The sequence below is a fragment of the Tenrec ecaudatus genome, chromosome 9, assembly GCF_050624435.1.
Source record: "Tenrec ecaudatus isolate mTenEca1 chromosome 9, mTenEca1.hap1, whole genome shotgun sequence".
NCBI classification, from domain to species: domain Eukaryota; kingdom Metazoa; phylum Chordata; class Mammalia; order Afrosoricida; family Tenrecidae; genus Tenrec; species Tenrec ecaudatus.
Window position 1 is genome coordinate 94,126,083 of NC_134538.1, and position 15,625 is coordinate 94,141,707.

At 38.2% G+C, this 15,625-nt stretch overlaps 1 protein-coding gene across 6 annotated transcripts in view; it reads left to right on the top strand.

Moving 5' to 3' along the window:
- The window catches only part of DGKB (diacylglycerol kinase beta), a 712,573-nt gene that overhangs the window by 672,017 nt on the left and 24,931 nt on the right, over nt 1-15,625 (top strand). For all 6 annotated transcript variants that reach the window (XM_075558344.1, XM_075558345.1, XM_075558348.1 and 3 more), the window contains one exon: nt 13,926-14,046. In XM_075558344.1, the coding sequence (XP_075414459.1) occupies nt 13,926-14,046 (121 nt within the window). The remainder of the gene's footprint in view (nt 1-13,925; nt 14,047-15,625) is intronic.

Consider the following 15,625-nt stretch of genomic DNA (forward strand, 5'->3'; position numbering starts at 1 on the left):
GTGGCTGGGCTGAGTGGCTGGGATGATGGGAGAGAAAATGGTCTCACTATATGTGCCACATGGTTGGATTGTTGATTCTTGCCTGTGTGCATTTCCCTACTACTTTCCTCTGTCCCCTCGTTCAGATACTCTCAAACCTGAATGCCATTTCCTAGTGTTTTTTCTGTATTTGTAGAGGAGAGTCTACTTATGCTGCCACCTCCCAGAATCCCCAAATCTGAACATTTTCATTGTACTTTAGGTTTTCAGGGTCTTGCTCACATACATGTATTCTCTAGACTCCTATTTCCTAATTCTTTCTCCCTGCTCTCATTCCTTGGCTTCAAATATTTCTTCTTTTTAGCCATAATCTTTGCAGAACAGATTCTTTATACTTGGAACTCAAATTAGCATTTCTTTATTAATCTGTTTGGCCCCAAAATGATAGCTTACATTCTTTGGTTAGCCCAAATGGGAGGGAAAAGGCGGGGTGGGGCAGGGGCCTGAGTGTATGTGGTGCTTAGCACTCGGATTCCACTGAATAATTCAGTTCTTTTACCCTTTCCCCAATCACAATGAGCCAAAGCTGAATGTGTCCATCCAAGATGAGTCTCTAGACTCATTTTCTTGGACAGATGGGTCTATTTCACGCCAGGTGACCTGAGTTAGGTGGCCTGTATCAGAGAGAATTGGTGATGCCATTTCTAACGTATTTTCAGTAATGCCTACCTTGGCACTGGATGGATCTCTGTGAGCTTGTCAGACAAAAACCGCTAATAGATATTTTGTGAAATGTCAGTCTCAGCTGTACAATGCTATTTGAGAAATAATAAACTTTCTGATGATACGTTGCCAATGAAGTCAATCCTTATGCAGTGTTACCTGAACAAAAGAACCAAAATTAATAAGAATGTTCTGTATGTGGGCTTTAAACTATCTGTTAAAAGTGGTGATCAGTCCAAGCACATTAAAATTCTATTTTCCTTTACAAGTATTGGCTGCAGATGACCCCACTGATCTTAAGTATATTTCGGTATCTGTAACTGAATAGAGGTTTTCAGTACAGCATGTTCTAATGGCACTCTGGCCTTTAGCCAACAAGGCACTGAATACGGCTATTTTTAAAATACAGAAACTGGGAACAGCTGCAGCAATCAAATTTGATAAAAACAGAGAGGAACTTTGCTTTTTTTTTTTTTTTACGGTTTGTCCAAGTTTAGCCTTCTTTCAAAGAGCTGCTTTTGTTCTGTTGAATGAAGGACCACAAGGCCAATCCAGTGTGGCCCTGCAAACAAATCTTATTTTTCAAGAATATAGCGAGATAGATTTATAAAATTTACTAAAAGAATATTAATGCAATGGTTTTTTAAATTACTAAAAGGAGATAGCTCTTATAAGAGGAGGCAGGAGATGGACGAGTCCTGTTAGCCAAGTTTGCACTATGAAAAAGGTTTTAGCTTCTTGAATCCCCAAACTTTTTGAAAAGAGAGATAAAATCCTTAATTCCATAGTGTTACAAATTTGAGAGTTTGCATTAGAACATGTCTTATAATCTTAAATATTGTTAAGGGATGAGAGTGTTTTGAAGGTCCCATTTCTATTTTTTACATTACTATTAGTCATAAATGTTTTGGCATTTTCTAACAATTACATTAATACAAGGACAGTGCTTTTGTCAAGAATAAATGCTTTTCAAAACATAAATGAAATATTTTTTTTCACAGAGATCGTTTATACTTATGTGAACCCCCTTCAACATGTTTATATGCAATGGCTTATTCTATTTATCTATTTTTTGATATGTACTTCAGATTCTTTGGAAGCTTGTCAGTAGATTAATTAGAATCACCAGGTAGATGGTTACTGAAAGTCTCATATGTAGAAATAGATTTCAGGTCCTCTTACCTATGTGATTTCACATGTGGTATAGGTTTCTCTGCTAACTTCATAATTGGCATTGAAAAGGATATTGCATTTCTTTTAAGTATTTACAAATGGGGTTAATTTTTTTAAAAAACCTTCCAAAAAATTCTACTTATGTCAACATGAATTCAGTTTGGTAACTCTAGACAGTAATATATTTGTGGTGCCCACAAGGTCATGGAATAGCATTAACTTACTACTTCCTAACAAAAAATAAATAAAAAGGTTGCATATCGTCAGATATAAAAAAGAAGATTTCATGTGTAGAGTAACTTACCCTAACTTATGAACTGAGAGTGTATTAGATATGATGGTCCATCTGTTCACCACCTCTTACAAATTTTTGGAAAACAAAAACCAAACTAAACAGGGTCTTCCATGACAATAATAATTCCTTCCTAGAGCCAATGATTAGTCAAGAACCACTCATCTTTAAACTGTAAGGTACGGATGTTATTGAGTTTGTTGACTTGTTAGTACCTGAATCCATAGCAGTTTATCTCTCAATCCATGAAAAGTGAGTGTTTTGTTCAACATAACAATAAAAAATCCTACTCACACACACACACACACACACACACACTATTCTAAGGAGAATCCTTTGCATACCTGCTGTACATTTCCTTATACTCAGCAGGTCTTCAAGGGTTCTCTGGTAAGACATTAGATTTCAGGATATAAGCCTGCCTATATTTTATCTACCCAAAAGTGATAAATGAAGGTTACTCTGATTTAATCCTGTTCCCTCATAAAGCCTCTTCCCTCAGAAGACAAACTGCCACAAAAGGAAGATTTACCTGTAACAGCAGTGTATTTATGCAAATGATTTGAGATCATGGAATAATCCTCAATATGATAGAGTCCTTCAATCTCTTGCTAGAAGTAATATATATATATGTATATATATACATATATATGTATCCAAGATAAATTGAATATCAAAAACAGTTTCATTAAACAGGCAGCATTTTGGTGTAAATCACTGCTTTGTCCTTATTTTACTTTTCAGTATTGTTTGTAAGGGAATTTAAAATGAATTGCTATATTTTGAGCATGTCATTATTTTTCACAAGTAGTTTTCACGTTTAATTAAAAGAAAAATAAACCAGTAAAATATCTCATTGTGTTCTATAAAATATTTCAAGAAGAATTTTTTTCAGTAGTATTTTTAGAAATTTAATATAATCTATATTGTAAATGTAAATCAATGCTGGAAATGCAACTTAGAATTAGATTTTAATCTTTTTTTTCTTCACTCTTTTAATTGCTGGAGCTGCTTAATTCTTAGGAGGAAAAGGGTTGGGCATCTCCTTGGCGACTTCATCCCCTTAACAGGCATGAAGGTTAGAGTGCAGGATGCCCCTCAAGAAGCTATCCAGAATGTGCTGACATCAGCCTTCTTTCATGAGCACTTGCTTTGTTCAGTGATGGTGCAAATATGAAGAGACACGTGAGGAGCTTGGTTTATGGAAGAGGGCAGGGGAAGCATGGCGCTGTGAAAACATTCCCCCTCACACACACTAATGGCTCATTCACACAGAAAACAAGCCCGAGTGTTCAGAGCCTCCACAAAGCAGTTTAACTTGAGCAAACTGACTCAAGAACCCAGGAGCTGCGGGATTCACAGTCACTGCTAGCTTGTGCTCCTAAACTGTCTCTTTAAATTGGTTCTCCAGTGAGTGAAATGTGCATGGTTGTCCTGAAGTGAAGATCCATTCTCAAGTATGCCTTACAGTGATTTACAGGTCCTTGCCTGGGCTGGGCATAAAACAAAGATGGCTGATAATGTAGCACGCTGAAATTTCCTTTCTTTCCATTTGGAGATTCATTTCGGAAAGTTCAGACTTTTAGACTCAGAACACATAAAAGTACACTCAGTCTAAGCTGATGGATTTCAAAAACCAGATGAATTGAGAAAGAAAGAATCAAACTCATTCTTTAAAAACTCTTTTTAAAGATTGCCCCATGATTCCACCATCACAATACATGTGTGTGCGCGTGTGTATGTTCGTGTGTGTGCTCATAGAGCTACTTGTTAGTTGCCCTTGAGGTGTCCCCAATTCATAGAGACCCAGTAATATAATGGAATTGGACCCTTTGGATTGAATGACTGAGTATTTGGAAGTAGATTGCCAGGTGTGGTAGCACTTCTGAAACCTGCGAGCCTCACTATAGGCCAGTGGTGGCTGTGCATGAAGTGCATGCTGTAAATTGAACCAAGGCCCTTGTCATGGAAGGTGAAAATCCAACCACTGAGCCACTGTCCCACACGTGGCAGCTTGGTGGCAGAATTCTCACCTTCTCCACGGAGACATGTGCGTTTTCCTGAGAAGGCTTTCAAATCTGTGTTCTTTCATTCTGGGGTTTTTTTTAAATGAATTTTTGAAGTCTTACATGCATTGATGTGTTTAAATCTGCAGTGAAGTGAAATTATTTGGTATGACGCTTGTAGCCATCATCTTTGTAATCCCCACGGAATAGTTGGGTGAAGTATGCAAATTGGGTTTACAGGAATCCAAGGGAAGAATTGGTCAGTTTATCATTACACAGTGTATCAATGAGCCCTTTCAGAACCACGAGGAAAGAACGCTATGATCATCAAGAGAGAAGAGTCACGACTGAGTGTATGTGTGCTAGATTCCTGCTTAAAGTGATAGGCAGTAGAGGCAGGGACCTTTGCCTGAGCTCAGGGACCATGTGGCAGAGCATAGGAGCAGAGTTGAGACTCTGAGACAGAATACAGGTTTCCTGGCTCTGAGACAGAGGAAGGCTAAAGGCCTTCTGGTGGGGGGGCTGGCTTTTAAAGCAAGGCACCGTTTGGACACTTATTGGCCCCCCTAAATTTATTTTTTAAAGAATTTCTTAAGGAAGGAAGAGACCCAGGTCCATGGCTGAGAGACTGAGGATGAAAGAGAGAGACATGCCTGCAGGAATGACTGAGACAAAGCACTGCTGTCGGCACAAGGCCTGCATCGGTAACGGGTTGATGCTGACTTACAGTAACCTGTTTACCTCCCTGTTAAACCCCCTCATGATGAGTATTTTCTGAGTTCTGTGTGGCCCTTGCACTAGATTATCAGATGCAGCAGAGAAGTGGGTGGGTGTCAGATGAGGGAGACAGTGTAGCTGACCTTGCCTCCCAGGAGTCATTCTTGGGCAGACATGGGGGTTTCCTTCTCCCTGTGTCACGGGTGGAGCTCATGTATGGCTCCCTTGACATTTTCTCAGTATCGTTAGAGCAACATATTGAAATTCAGGAAATAATGTATTTTGTAATGTCAGGCTTTCCAAGATACTCTAGTTTATCTATTTAAATATTAGTCTCTGTATCTTAGCACGTTTAATGAAAATCTTCCCCCAAAATATGTTTCATTACTTGGTCTTTTTATAGTGATTCTTCAGAGTACTTGTATATTTCACATATGACCTTGAGTAGCCATTATAAGCAGGATTCTTAACATTTAAAAAAAATCATTTTATTGGGGCTCATACAGCTCATCACAATTCATACATCCATCCCCTGTGTCAAGCACATTTGCACATTTGTTGCCATCATCATTTTCAAAACATGTTCTTTCTACTTGAGCTCTTGGTATCAGCTCCTCATTTTTCCCCTCCCTCCCCCCACCTCCTCCCTCATGAACCCTTGATAATTTATAAATTATGATTATTATTTCATGTCTTATACTGACCCATGATGTCTCCCTTCACTGACTTTTCTGTTGTCTGTCCCCCTGGGTGGGGGTTATATGTAGATCATTTTGATCGTTTCCCCCTTTCTCCCCCCACCTTCCCCTTACCCTCCTGGTATTGCTTTCAATATCAGTCCTGAGGGGTCCATCTGTCCTGGATTCCCTGTGTTTCCAGCTCTTATTTGTACCAGGTACATGCTCTGGTCTAGCTGGATTTAGATAGAATTGGGGTCATGATAGGGGAGGGGGGAAGCAGACACCACTGAAGCTATAGCTCAGGGAGAGGGGGACGTCTGATCAGAGCACATTTTGTTATTAACTGGATGACATCTAAAACTAATGACGTAGGGTATTGTGTGTTACCACTTTAAAGTATCATATATATTTCTTTATCATTTTATTTTGTTTTTGTAGAGTTTCTTTTGTTTGTTTGTTTTGTCTTACTCTTCCATCATTTCTAGCTGGTTGGCTGCTGCTCTTGTGAGCATGCAGAGGAGCATAGGATTTGGAGTCAAGCATACTGGTTGGAAAACCCAGTGTTCTCCTGCATGTGACACCTTGGACCAGTTTTAGTTCTTGCCTCAATTAAAGAAGGGAGAGTAGTACCAGCCTCAAAGGGCTATTGGGAATTTTAAATGGAAAACTGCCTGTAAATCCCCTAGAAGAGTGCTTGCTTATAGTAGGCCAGCAGGTGTATTAGCTCTCTCTATTTTCTTTCTCTTGTTAATAGAGCATCTACAATTGCATAGCATACTCCCTAAAGGTGCTAAGAGCCTGCTTTTATGCTTACATACATGTACTGTGAAGCACGGAGTCCATATCAATAAATTATTGCTGCAGCCCCTGCCACCCACTCTCTTTTCTAATTTACATCTTCTAATTTATGGAGGTCAGGGAAAACAGCTAATTATGCTTGTGAGAAGAGCATGTAAATTAAGAATCAATGGACAATGGATGTACATGTTGAGGGAGAATCCTAGAAGTACAATTTGTTCTTTTAAGTGGAGTCCATTGTATCTCTCCTTTGGCTCTTTAAGAATCCCTCCTGCCTCCCAGGATCTGTAGATAGGTTTCAAACAGTGGTCACATAGATGAAGCATACAGCCTACATTCACCAGCTTAAACTCCCTCGTGAGCCTGGTCTCACTGTGGCAAATAAGATGTTAATAGAGGGTGAGATAATTAGCAATTTATGGTGATTGCAAAATGCCCCTGCTGAGCCAATGAGTGTAGCACAGCAAAGGGCTCCCATGGTGCCGCAGCCTATTGCTGGACAGCAGGCACAGGAGGGTATGCCCTGCCCCATCCCACCATTCCCGCCAGTTCCCTCCAGTGCACACACCCCTCCATGAAACACTACAGCCCACATGCAGTCTTTGTTTATAATGTGTCCTCTTATGTTCCCTCACATATGGCATTCTGAAACAATTACATAATTGAAGCATATTACCGGGCATAACTGTCAAAAATGAAAAGAGGAGGCAGTGAATAAATATTACCCACCGATTCGCTGTGCAGTTCCTGTGTCCTGTCGTCTCTACATGTCAGTGTTAACTCCTACCCCCGATTACCTGCGTAACCAAATGCTGCAAGGCCAGCAGTACTTGGGGAAGGTGCATAAAGACAAAGTCAATTTGAACAATGAAAGGGACTCTTGCCATTCTCGTTGCCTTGGGCAGACTGGTGATTCTTCTGAGAATAATGTTTAAAAGTTCATAGAATAAAAGACAGAGGAAACCATTAAACTGAGATCTTATAACATGTTTGATTTTGCAATCTATGTGCTTCTTCATTAAAAAAATAACTTGGAAATAGTATGAATCAATAATTATTAAAAGTTCTGTCATAATGAGCATAAGTAGCATTTTGAAATATTGTAATGACCAAACATTATACCAGATACTTTGAGATATCTGTGGTAGTTTTCAGTGAAAAATTCACATGCATCGCTACCACAGCCATGGCTTCCTTGCCCAAAATAATCATAGAAGCAAGTTTTTAATTTCAACTAGACCTTCTTGAAAAATAAAGACATTATTTCTCCATTTAGGTTTGCAGGCTCAGTGTTAAGAAGTGTCTTGTAATACGACTCCGTCCTATTTCATTGCCTTTCTGCCTTCTGGTGTCCATCTCATAGACTTTCTGTTTTAAATATGAAAATATCCCTCTGGCATGTTCTCTGGTCTACGTTATGCCCAGAGAACTAGTTGGAAAGATACAGTAGCTTTTCAGAAAGCTACTTTTTCTTTTTTCAAACATGCAAGGGGGATTTTAAGTTTCTCATAAAATAAAATGAAAAGGTGCTGAAATTTTTCCCACCAGCTTTTTGAAGCCCACCCAGATACTTCATAACAAAGGTCATATCATTAGGACAGATGCACACACATCCAGTGTCAAGATGTCAGGATTTCTCAAGGTAGAGCTGACTCCCAAGGGACTTACCAGTTTTGGTTACAATTTTGCCTTCCTGGTTGTCACTCTACTTTTTCCCCCCTCAAAGTCAAGAGTTACCATGACTATGGATACAAGAACTGTAGTAAGTAATTTCACTTCGCTATAGTGATTAATAACAAATTGGTGGCGACACATCTCACACCAATGCGTGTGCTGCACTTACAAGTGTGCTGAGGCTCCACAGTTTAGAACTGCTGTTAAAAGCATCCTTTAGAATTAGTGGAAGAACACTGTGTCTTTCAGTGGCCTGACGGTTTTTGCTTTTTTTAAACAGAAGTTGACTTTCTTTTCTTTTCCTTTTTTTCTCTGAAGAACCAGATAGTAATATTTTAGGTTTGGGGAGCCATAAAGTCTTTGACACAATTGCTCAACTCTTCCATTACTATGCCAAAGCAGTATGCATAAGCAAATTAGCTTAATTTATGCATGCTGATATTTGAATTTCTTACAATTTTATGATACTCCAAAATGATTTTGACCTGATTTTTATCAACCATTTGAAATATAAAAATTATTGTTAACTTGACATCTACATACACACAAGACCAAAGTCATATTTGACCCTTGGGTCAACTCTTAGTAGTTTGTTAATTTATGACAACTCTTTCAAATGAACCAGTAGGTAGCAAGCAAAGAGCAATCTGGATCTTTATGGTATCCAATGAGGTCTGCACTTAAAATAATTTTGCTAGAATATCAATAACTATTTTATTTTTTAGATAATACTACATATAAAAAGAATATAAAACTATATAGATATAAACTATCTTGTATAAAATCACTCAGGACCCTAATATCTGAGCCAAGCTGTTGGAGGCCTCAAGCATATATTGTTATTATAAAAATATTATACGGGATCAAAAAGTATGAATTTTTAAGTGATTAGAAACTATTTACACAATGAGGAATCGGATAGGACAAAAATCTCAATAACACTCATTCAGAAAGTCTGAAACACGCCTGCTGGAGCAGCCCAGCTCATGAAAAAGCAGAGAGCATGAACACAGTGCCTACATGACAGTACCACGCACAGTTCCCAGTCACGTAACTTTTAATCTGTACAAGTCAACCATCTGTGCTTTGTGATGTGAAAAGCTGACCTACTCTTGTCTGATTTCATTTTCTCAACAGTTTTGGTTTTTAATTGTATACCATAGCCTAAAGTAGTGATATTACCAATAGAATTGTCTTGTGTTCCATAGGGATAGTGTATGTTTTCCAAAAAAATAATGATTTATTTAGAGTGAACCAGAGATATAAATAAATCTTAGACGTATGACTGAATTCTCATTCATACTGGATTGCATTTAAGCACAGTCCTAATATAAGAACAATTTGTTCTTATGACATGAACCTTGATACTCAGGAAGCGATCACTAAAGATCTAGGTGCTATAGCAAAGTGTGGTGAAGAAACTAGAATGTCCCCCCACTTTCATAAAGCATAATGCCAGGGGTCTTCAAAGCTTGTCTTAAAATAAACATCCATCTAAGTCCCCTAAGTCTACAAGGTAGAAGCACATCAACCTATATGTGAGCCAAAGATTGTAAATAATAAAACCTAAATACTGAGGAGAGAACAGTATTAGAGCTTAATTTCCAAGTTGTCCTGGGGTACAGAAGGGTAGGGGCTACAGTGGAAGTCCAAAATGCATTTGCCGAATCAGCATGTGAATGAAGCCTACTGTGACTCTCCTCTGGCCAAAGTCCAGGGAGGGGCCTAGCCTTGCTGTCTGACAGCGTACACTGGAAAAGGGGCTAGTGCAGACCTAGTCAGAATACAATTTAGCACTTTCTCATTCGATCTGTTTTTGATTCAATTTAAATTTATTTGAGTTTTTAATATTTTCTGCTTTTTAATGGAGATTTTTATGTTTTCATTGTTGCTACAGTATTTTTTGTTTGTTTGTTTTTTATTTTTGGTTTGTGTGCTCAGACAAGTAAGTCTATAGAACAGTAGCTGCATTAATAATTAGTTAGGGTGTGAGAGGTTTGATAGGGCAGAAATGGAAAATACCAGCACTGACTGCACAAAAGAAGAAAATGTTTTAAAATTGATTGTGGTGAGGATTGCACAACTCTTCTTGATATATTTGAACAATTAAATTGTATGATATGTGAAGCATATGACGTTAAAACTGTCGAAAAATGAGAAAATGTTATGGAATAAAATTTATACAACACAAATTTAGAGGGTTTTTCTCTCTCTCTTGTTTTTGTGAGCACTTAATTAGAAGGAATATGGCATATACCTTTGCGGAATTTATAAACATTCCCCCATGCCTATATTATTCTTTTAGAGAAGTAACATGAATGTTGGGAATTTCTGGGTCTTCTAAATCCAAAAAAGTTTCTTCATAACTTCTTATTAACTGTGGGATTCAATTTAAGATGATTTTGCAGAGAGAAAAACAAAGAGAACTTAAGAGAAAGTATAAAATCAGAAGGAGGGTGGTAGACAGTAGCAATATGGTGTGGGTGGAGACAATTCTCTGTGATTCATTGAAATTTAGGCCTGAAAGATTAATTCTGTTATGAAAAAGTGTTTCATTTCTTGTTCCTATCAACCTCTCTCAGGCGATTACACATCAGACAGAAATGTCACCTATTTAGGAATAGGGCAGTTTAAACTGCATAGTGCTAATATGGGTGCCATTCCTGGGCTTAGTGTTGTTATTGTTTTAAAAATATGGCCAGGCACACATCTGGGGTGTTAGTGCCTGCCACAGTGTAGTTGTCTGGTTGACATATATCTAAGAAATGAGTACATTAACACCCAGGCTACAGAGCCAAGCACATTTTAGTGCCGGCTACAGCTGAAAGAATATGTTTCCATTCCTTGTCCATCTGTTCTTGGCAATATAAATTTAAACTAAAAACACAAGATAAGTTTTATAAGAAAATAAGTCTAAATAGATTTGAATACAAGGATGTCTATGATTTAAGTTATCATGACTTGTTAACATTTGATTTTGTAGCTAGCTGGTGGTTTTTGCAAAGGATAATCTCATGTTGCAGCTATACTTTAAAACTAAAAAATAGATCTGCTTTTTCTAGTTTACATAAAAATGCTAGTGTTGGTCACACACTCTATTCTAAGGTTTTATATTAAGTCTGACAATGATCACGGATCTATAACACTTTGATATTTCAAAATACATTTGCCATACACTTGAACTGCTCTGAAAATGAATCATTTAAATATCTGAACTCTGGATAAAATAGATCCATTAGTAGAGAGTGAAAGATTTCCCTACAAAATGGTTTCAAAAGAAAACACATGGTCTTGTTTTTTTGAGCCCACTCTATGATAAACTACTATACTCATATCATATAACGTACTCTCCATTCAGTACATCCCCTCCACATATTTCCTCTACTAAAACATTTATTGTACTTGAACATATTTTGGAATACAAGAGAAAATACTGCTGCAACCCGCAAATTTGAAACTACTGTTTCCCAACATGTCTTCTCACTAGCTTTATATACTTCGAAAGATAGTAGTTCCACCTCTCCAACCCTTCCCCAAAGACTTCTGAGCTCTTCCACTTACATCAGGTCAAAACAAGGTTCAGCCTCCTCGAGGGACTAAGTTCATGTTCCTTGTGAATGTTCTTTGAGTTTGGAGAACAACCAGAAGCTGAAGGAGCTGTAAGCTCGATGGGCTGAAGTTTCCAGAGAAAATTCTCATGGGACAACCCTTTCTGAACACAAAGAAGGAGCAGAAAGGCTGTCGTGATGGGGGGAAAAATTCTTGGCACAATTGTCCTTGCCTTTTTCTTACCAAAACAGCGTTCTATTTTCTTCAACGTTCTTTCTAATAAGGCTCCTGAGTCATTCATTGTCCCTCAAGAATCTATCAAGATCACACAACTGGAAAACAAAAATAAGCCACCCCAAGTCCTGTCACCATATACTTCAGGAATGCTCCTCCTTGAGTTTAACTGGTCCTATAGAGCCTCTCTTATGTGCTATTTTGATTGGACACCTTTTTAAGGTACCCTAATGAGACTTAAGTGTGATACTGAAGTAATGTCTGCTCGGGCTTCCACTGACCTCATAGAAAAGTTTAAACCCCTTTTATTTGGAATAAATACAGGCATGTATAACCTGAAACACTAGTAGTGATACACTTTTAATCTTTTACTTTACATTGACAATCCAAATATTTTTCCATAGAAAATCTCTTATTTATTATTGTAGTTATTTTCTTCATAACTATATATCATGTATGCAGGTGGACATATTGATCAGAATAAAATAAAAGAGGCAATATACAATATCATTGTATATGGAATATTTTGTCAGACATCATGAAAAATTAAATAGCCAGGGCCATGCATGTACCTGGACGTCTGTCTCCAAGTTCAGAGACGGAGTCCTGCAAGTGAAATCGGTGAGAAGGTACATTCTGGGTCTTGAACAGCTTGGCTCTCTGGGAATCAACTCCCATGAGTACAGCCTTCTGCTCTCTGGAGACACAAAAAGCTTCAGGTTGGAAAGACTTTAGGGTTCAAACATTCTGAATGGCCCTCTTCCCACCCCAATGTAAGAAAGTTTTCTATATAATTTCTAAATCTTTCCTTTCACATGGACTGATTTATCAAAGATAGCATGGTGCTAATGAAACAAAGTTATTAAGTTCAATTATTGGCTGTCACCTACTAGATATATAAATATGAATAGCATAAATTAGTTAATTTCTCTAGGTTTCAGCTTCCTCACCTATAAATGGGGGGCTGATAATAATTGTCTTAAACTGGTCTTAAGGAGCAGCCAAAGAGATAACAGATTCACTGCCAGCCACTCAGCCTGGCTCCTAGGACCCTGCAGGATAAGGTAGAACTGCCCCCATGAGTTTGCAAGACTCTAGCTTGAATAGGAGTAGAAAGCCCTGTCTTTCTCCTGCAAAGCACCTGGTGGTTTCAAACGACCAACCTTTTGGTTAGCAGCCCAATGTAGAACTGTTACACCACTATGACTTCTTGATAATATATAACAAACAATTAGTTCAGTCACACTCAGCCAAAAATATCTATCACTTCCTTTTTTCTTTTATTTAAGAAGAGAATAAAATCATGATTGGTGGTGGTGGTGGTGGTAGGTGTCATCAAGCTGGTTCTGAGTCACAGGGACCCTGTGGACAGCTACTGGGCCAACTGGCCAGAGGAGATTGATATTTGTACCCATTCCAAACAAAGGTGATCCATTAAAATGCTCAAGTCATGATTGCATTGTAGTAATTATCCAGGCACACATGAGATCACCATTAGTCAGAACGGATTCAAGGACAACTAATGACAAAAAGCAAGCATATTCCTTGACACAAAACCTTTCAACATAATGATATTGTTTCTAGAACTTCTACACAATGCTACCTGTGACTGTGGACAAGTCACTCAGTGATTGAAGTAAGTCTTCCTAGCTATCAAATGAGAAGCTTCAACTTAATGATCTCTCAGATTTCTTCTTCCAGTAATTTAACAAAATCATGTTTGACAGCATATCCTCATACTGTATTTATAGTGTTGAAGTGTGTATCTGCTGCCAAGCTGTCTGATGTATAAATGTTCCATATATACATGTGGAATAACATTAAGTTTGTTGATGTCAAAAACTACTGGTATCGTTTTTGGCACTATTTGGCTCAGAATCTATTCTTCCCATTTTGTTTTAGAATAAGCTGACAGCAAATCGTTTCCCATAGAGTCTCAAGGTTTAACTCAACGGAGTGTCATTCCTTTCGGTTTCCAAAAGAGAGAAGTTTTCTTTTGTAAAGTTGTTTCATTTTTTTCATCTCAATACTGTCGAATCTCATTACATTGTGGACATACATCTGTACAGTGTAGCCTACAAGGCATCTGTCTCCTTTCAGACCTGAGTGACCAGCTGCTGGAAGTAGTGGGCCTGGAAGGCGCCATGGAGATGGGGCAGATATACACGGGACTGAAAAGTGCTGGGCGGCGACTGGCTCAATGTTCCTGTGTGGTCATCAGGTAGAATTTCTTTTCTCTCTAATTAAAGAAGGGATTTGACAAGACCAAATTAAAAACAGTTTTAACTGCTCGAGACTCTAATTGCGGTATGTGTCTTATGTGTGTCTATTTTAATGATCCATGATTAATGCTGATATGATTTTATAAGATGGTAGATTTTTTTAGTGGGAGGGTTTTTACAAATTGTTAATTAACCATTACCTATCAGGTTAGCTAGTATTCATATTTCCCGGATTGATTTCCTATAGTGCACAAATTCTTACATACCGATTTCATCTGCTATAAACTGATTTACAAGGTTGCTGCTGGTGCTTTACTACTAGCCTAAAGGTCGGTGATTCAAACCCACCCAGAAATGGTACAGGTATAAGATCTGGTGATCTACTTGCTTAAAGACTACAGCCAGGAGAGCCTTGTGTGTCAGCTCTACTCTGTAAACCCATAGAATCACTCAGAGTAAGATGTGATCACAATGGGTTTTGTTGATTTGACCAAATTAGACTAAATTCATCTTAGTTTAGTGAAGTCCCAAAATATCTACTTGGCAAATTGCCCCATGAAAGTCCTGTTGTAGGCAAACAGTGTGGTGCTGGTGTGATGAGAGAGATCCAGACCAATGGAAAAGAATTTAAAACCTAGAAACGAAATCATCAGCATGCAGACAACTGATCTTTGATAAAGGCCCCAAATTATCAAAAGGGAAGCGAATGCCCTCTTCAACAAGTTGTGCTAGGAAAAATGGATTTCTACTTGCAGGAAAATGAAGCAAGACACTTTCCTCACTCTACACACAAAAACAAACTCAAGGTGGATCACAGATCTCAAAGTAAAACCCCAAACTATTAGGACCATGAAAGAGGGAATTGAGACAAACATAAAAACTTTGGCAAAAGGAATACATAGGCTATCAGAAATAGGGAAAGACGCAAATACAGAGGAAGAACAAGTGGGTTATACTGACATTAAACACCTATGTATATAGAAAGCCTTCACCAAGAGATTAGTAAGAGAGACCACAGACTGGGAAAACACCATTAGCAATGACACATCAGGCAAAGGTCTTATTAGTAACAGCCACAATACTCTACTACGCTACAGTAAGAAAAATACAAAAATCCCATTGAGGAGGTGGACAAAAGCCCTGAACAGAAGTTTCAAAAGGGTTGAAACCCAAATGGCCAATAAGCATATGAGAAACTGTTCGTGATCATTAGCCACAAGGGAAATGCAAATTAAAACAACTATGAGATACCACCTAATACCGTCAAATCTTGCCCAATTTGAAAAGATGGAAAGCAACAAGTGTTGGAAGGGCGGTGGTGAGATAGGAACTCTCATCCACTGCTGGTGGTTCTGTAGGTTTGCGCCTATGGAAATTGATTTGGTGATACCTAACATGGATGGAAATCGAGCAACAGTATGACCCACCCTCCACTCATAATAGTCTCAAATTACCAACAGATTATGTAACTACCACAGACCAACCCTTGTCAATTTGACATTTTCACACAACTCTTTAGCTGTATATAATTTTCAAATAATAATAAAATCAGTGCTCCAGTGTTAATTACAATGCAGT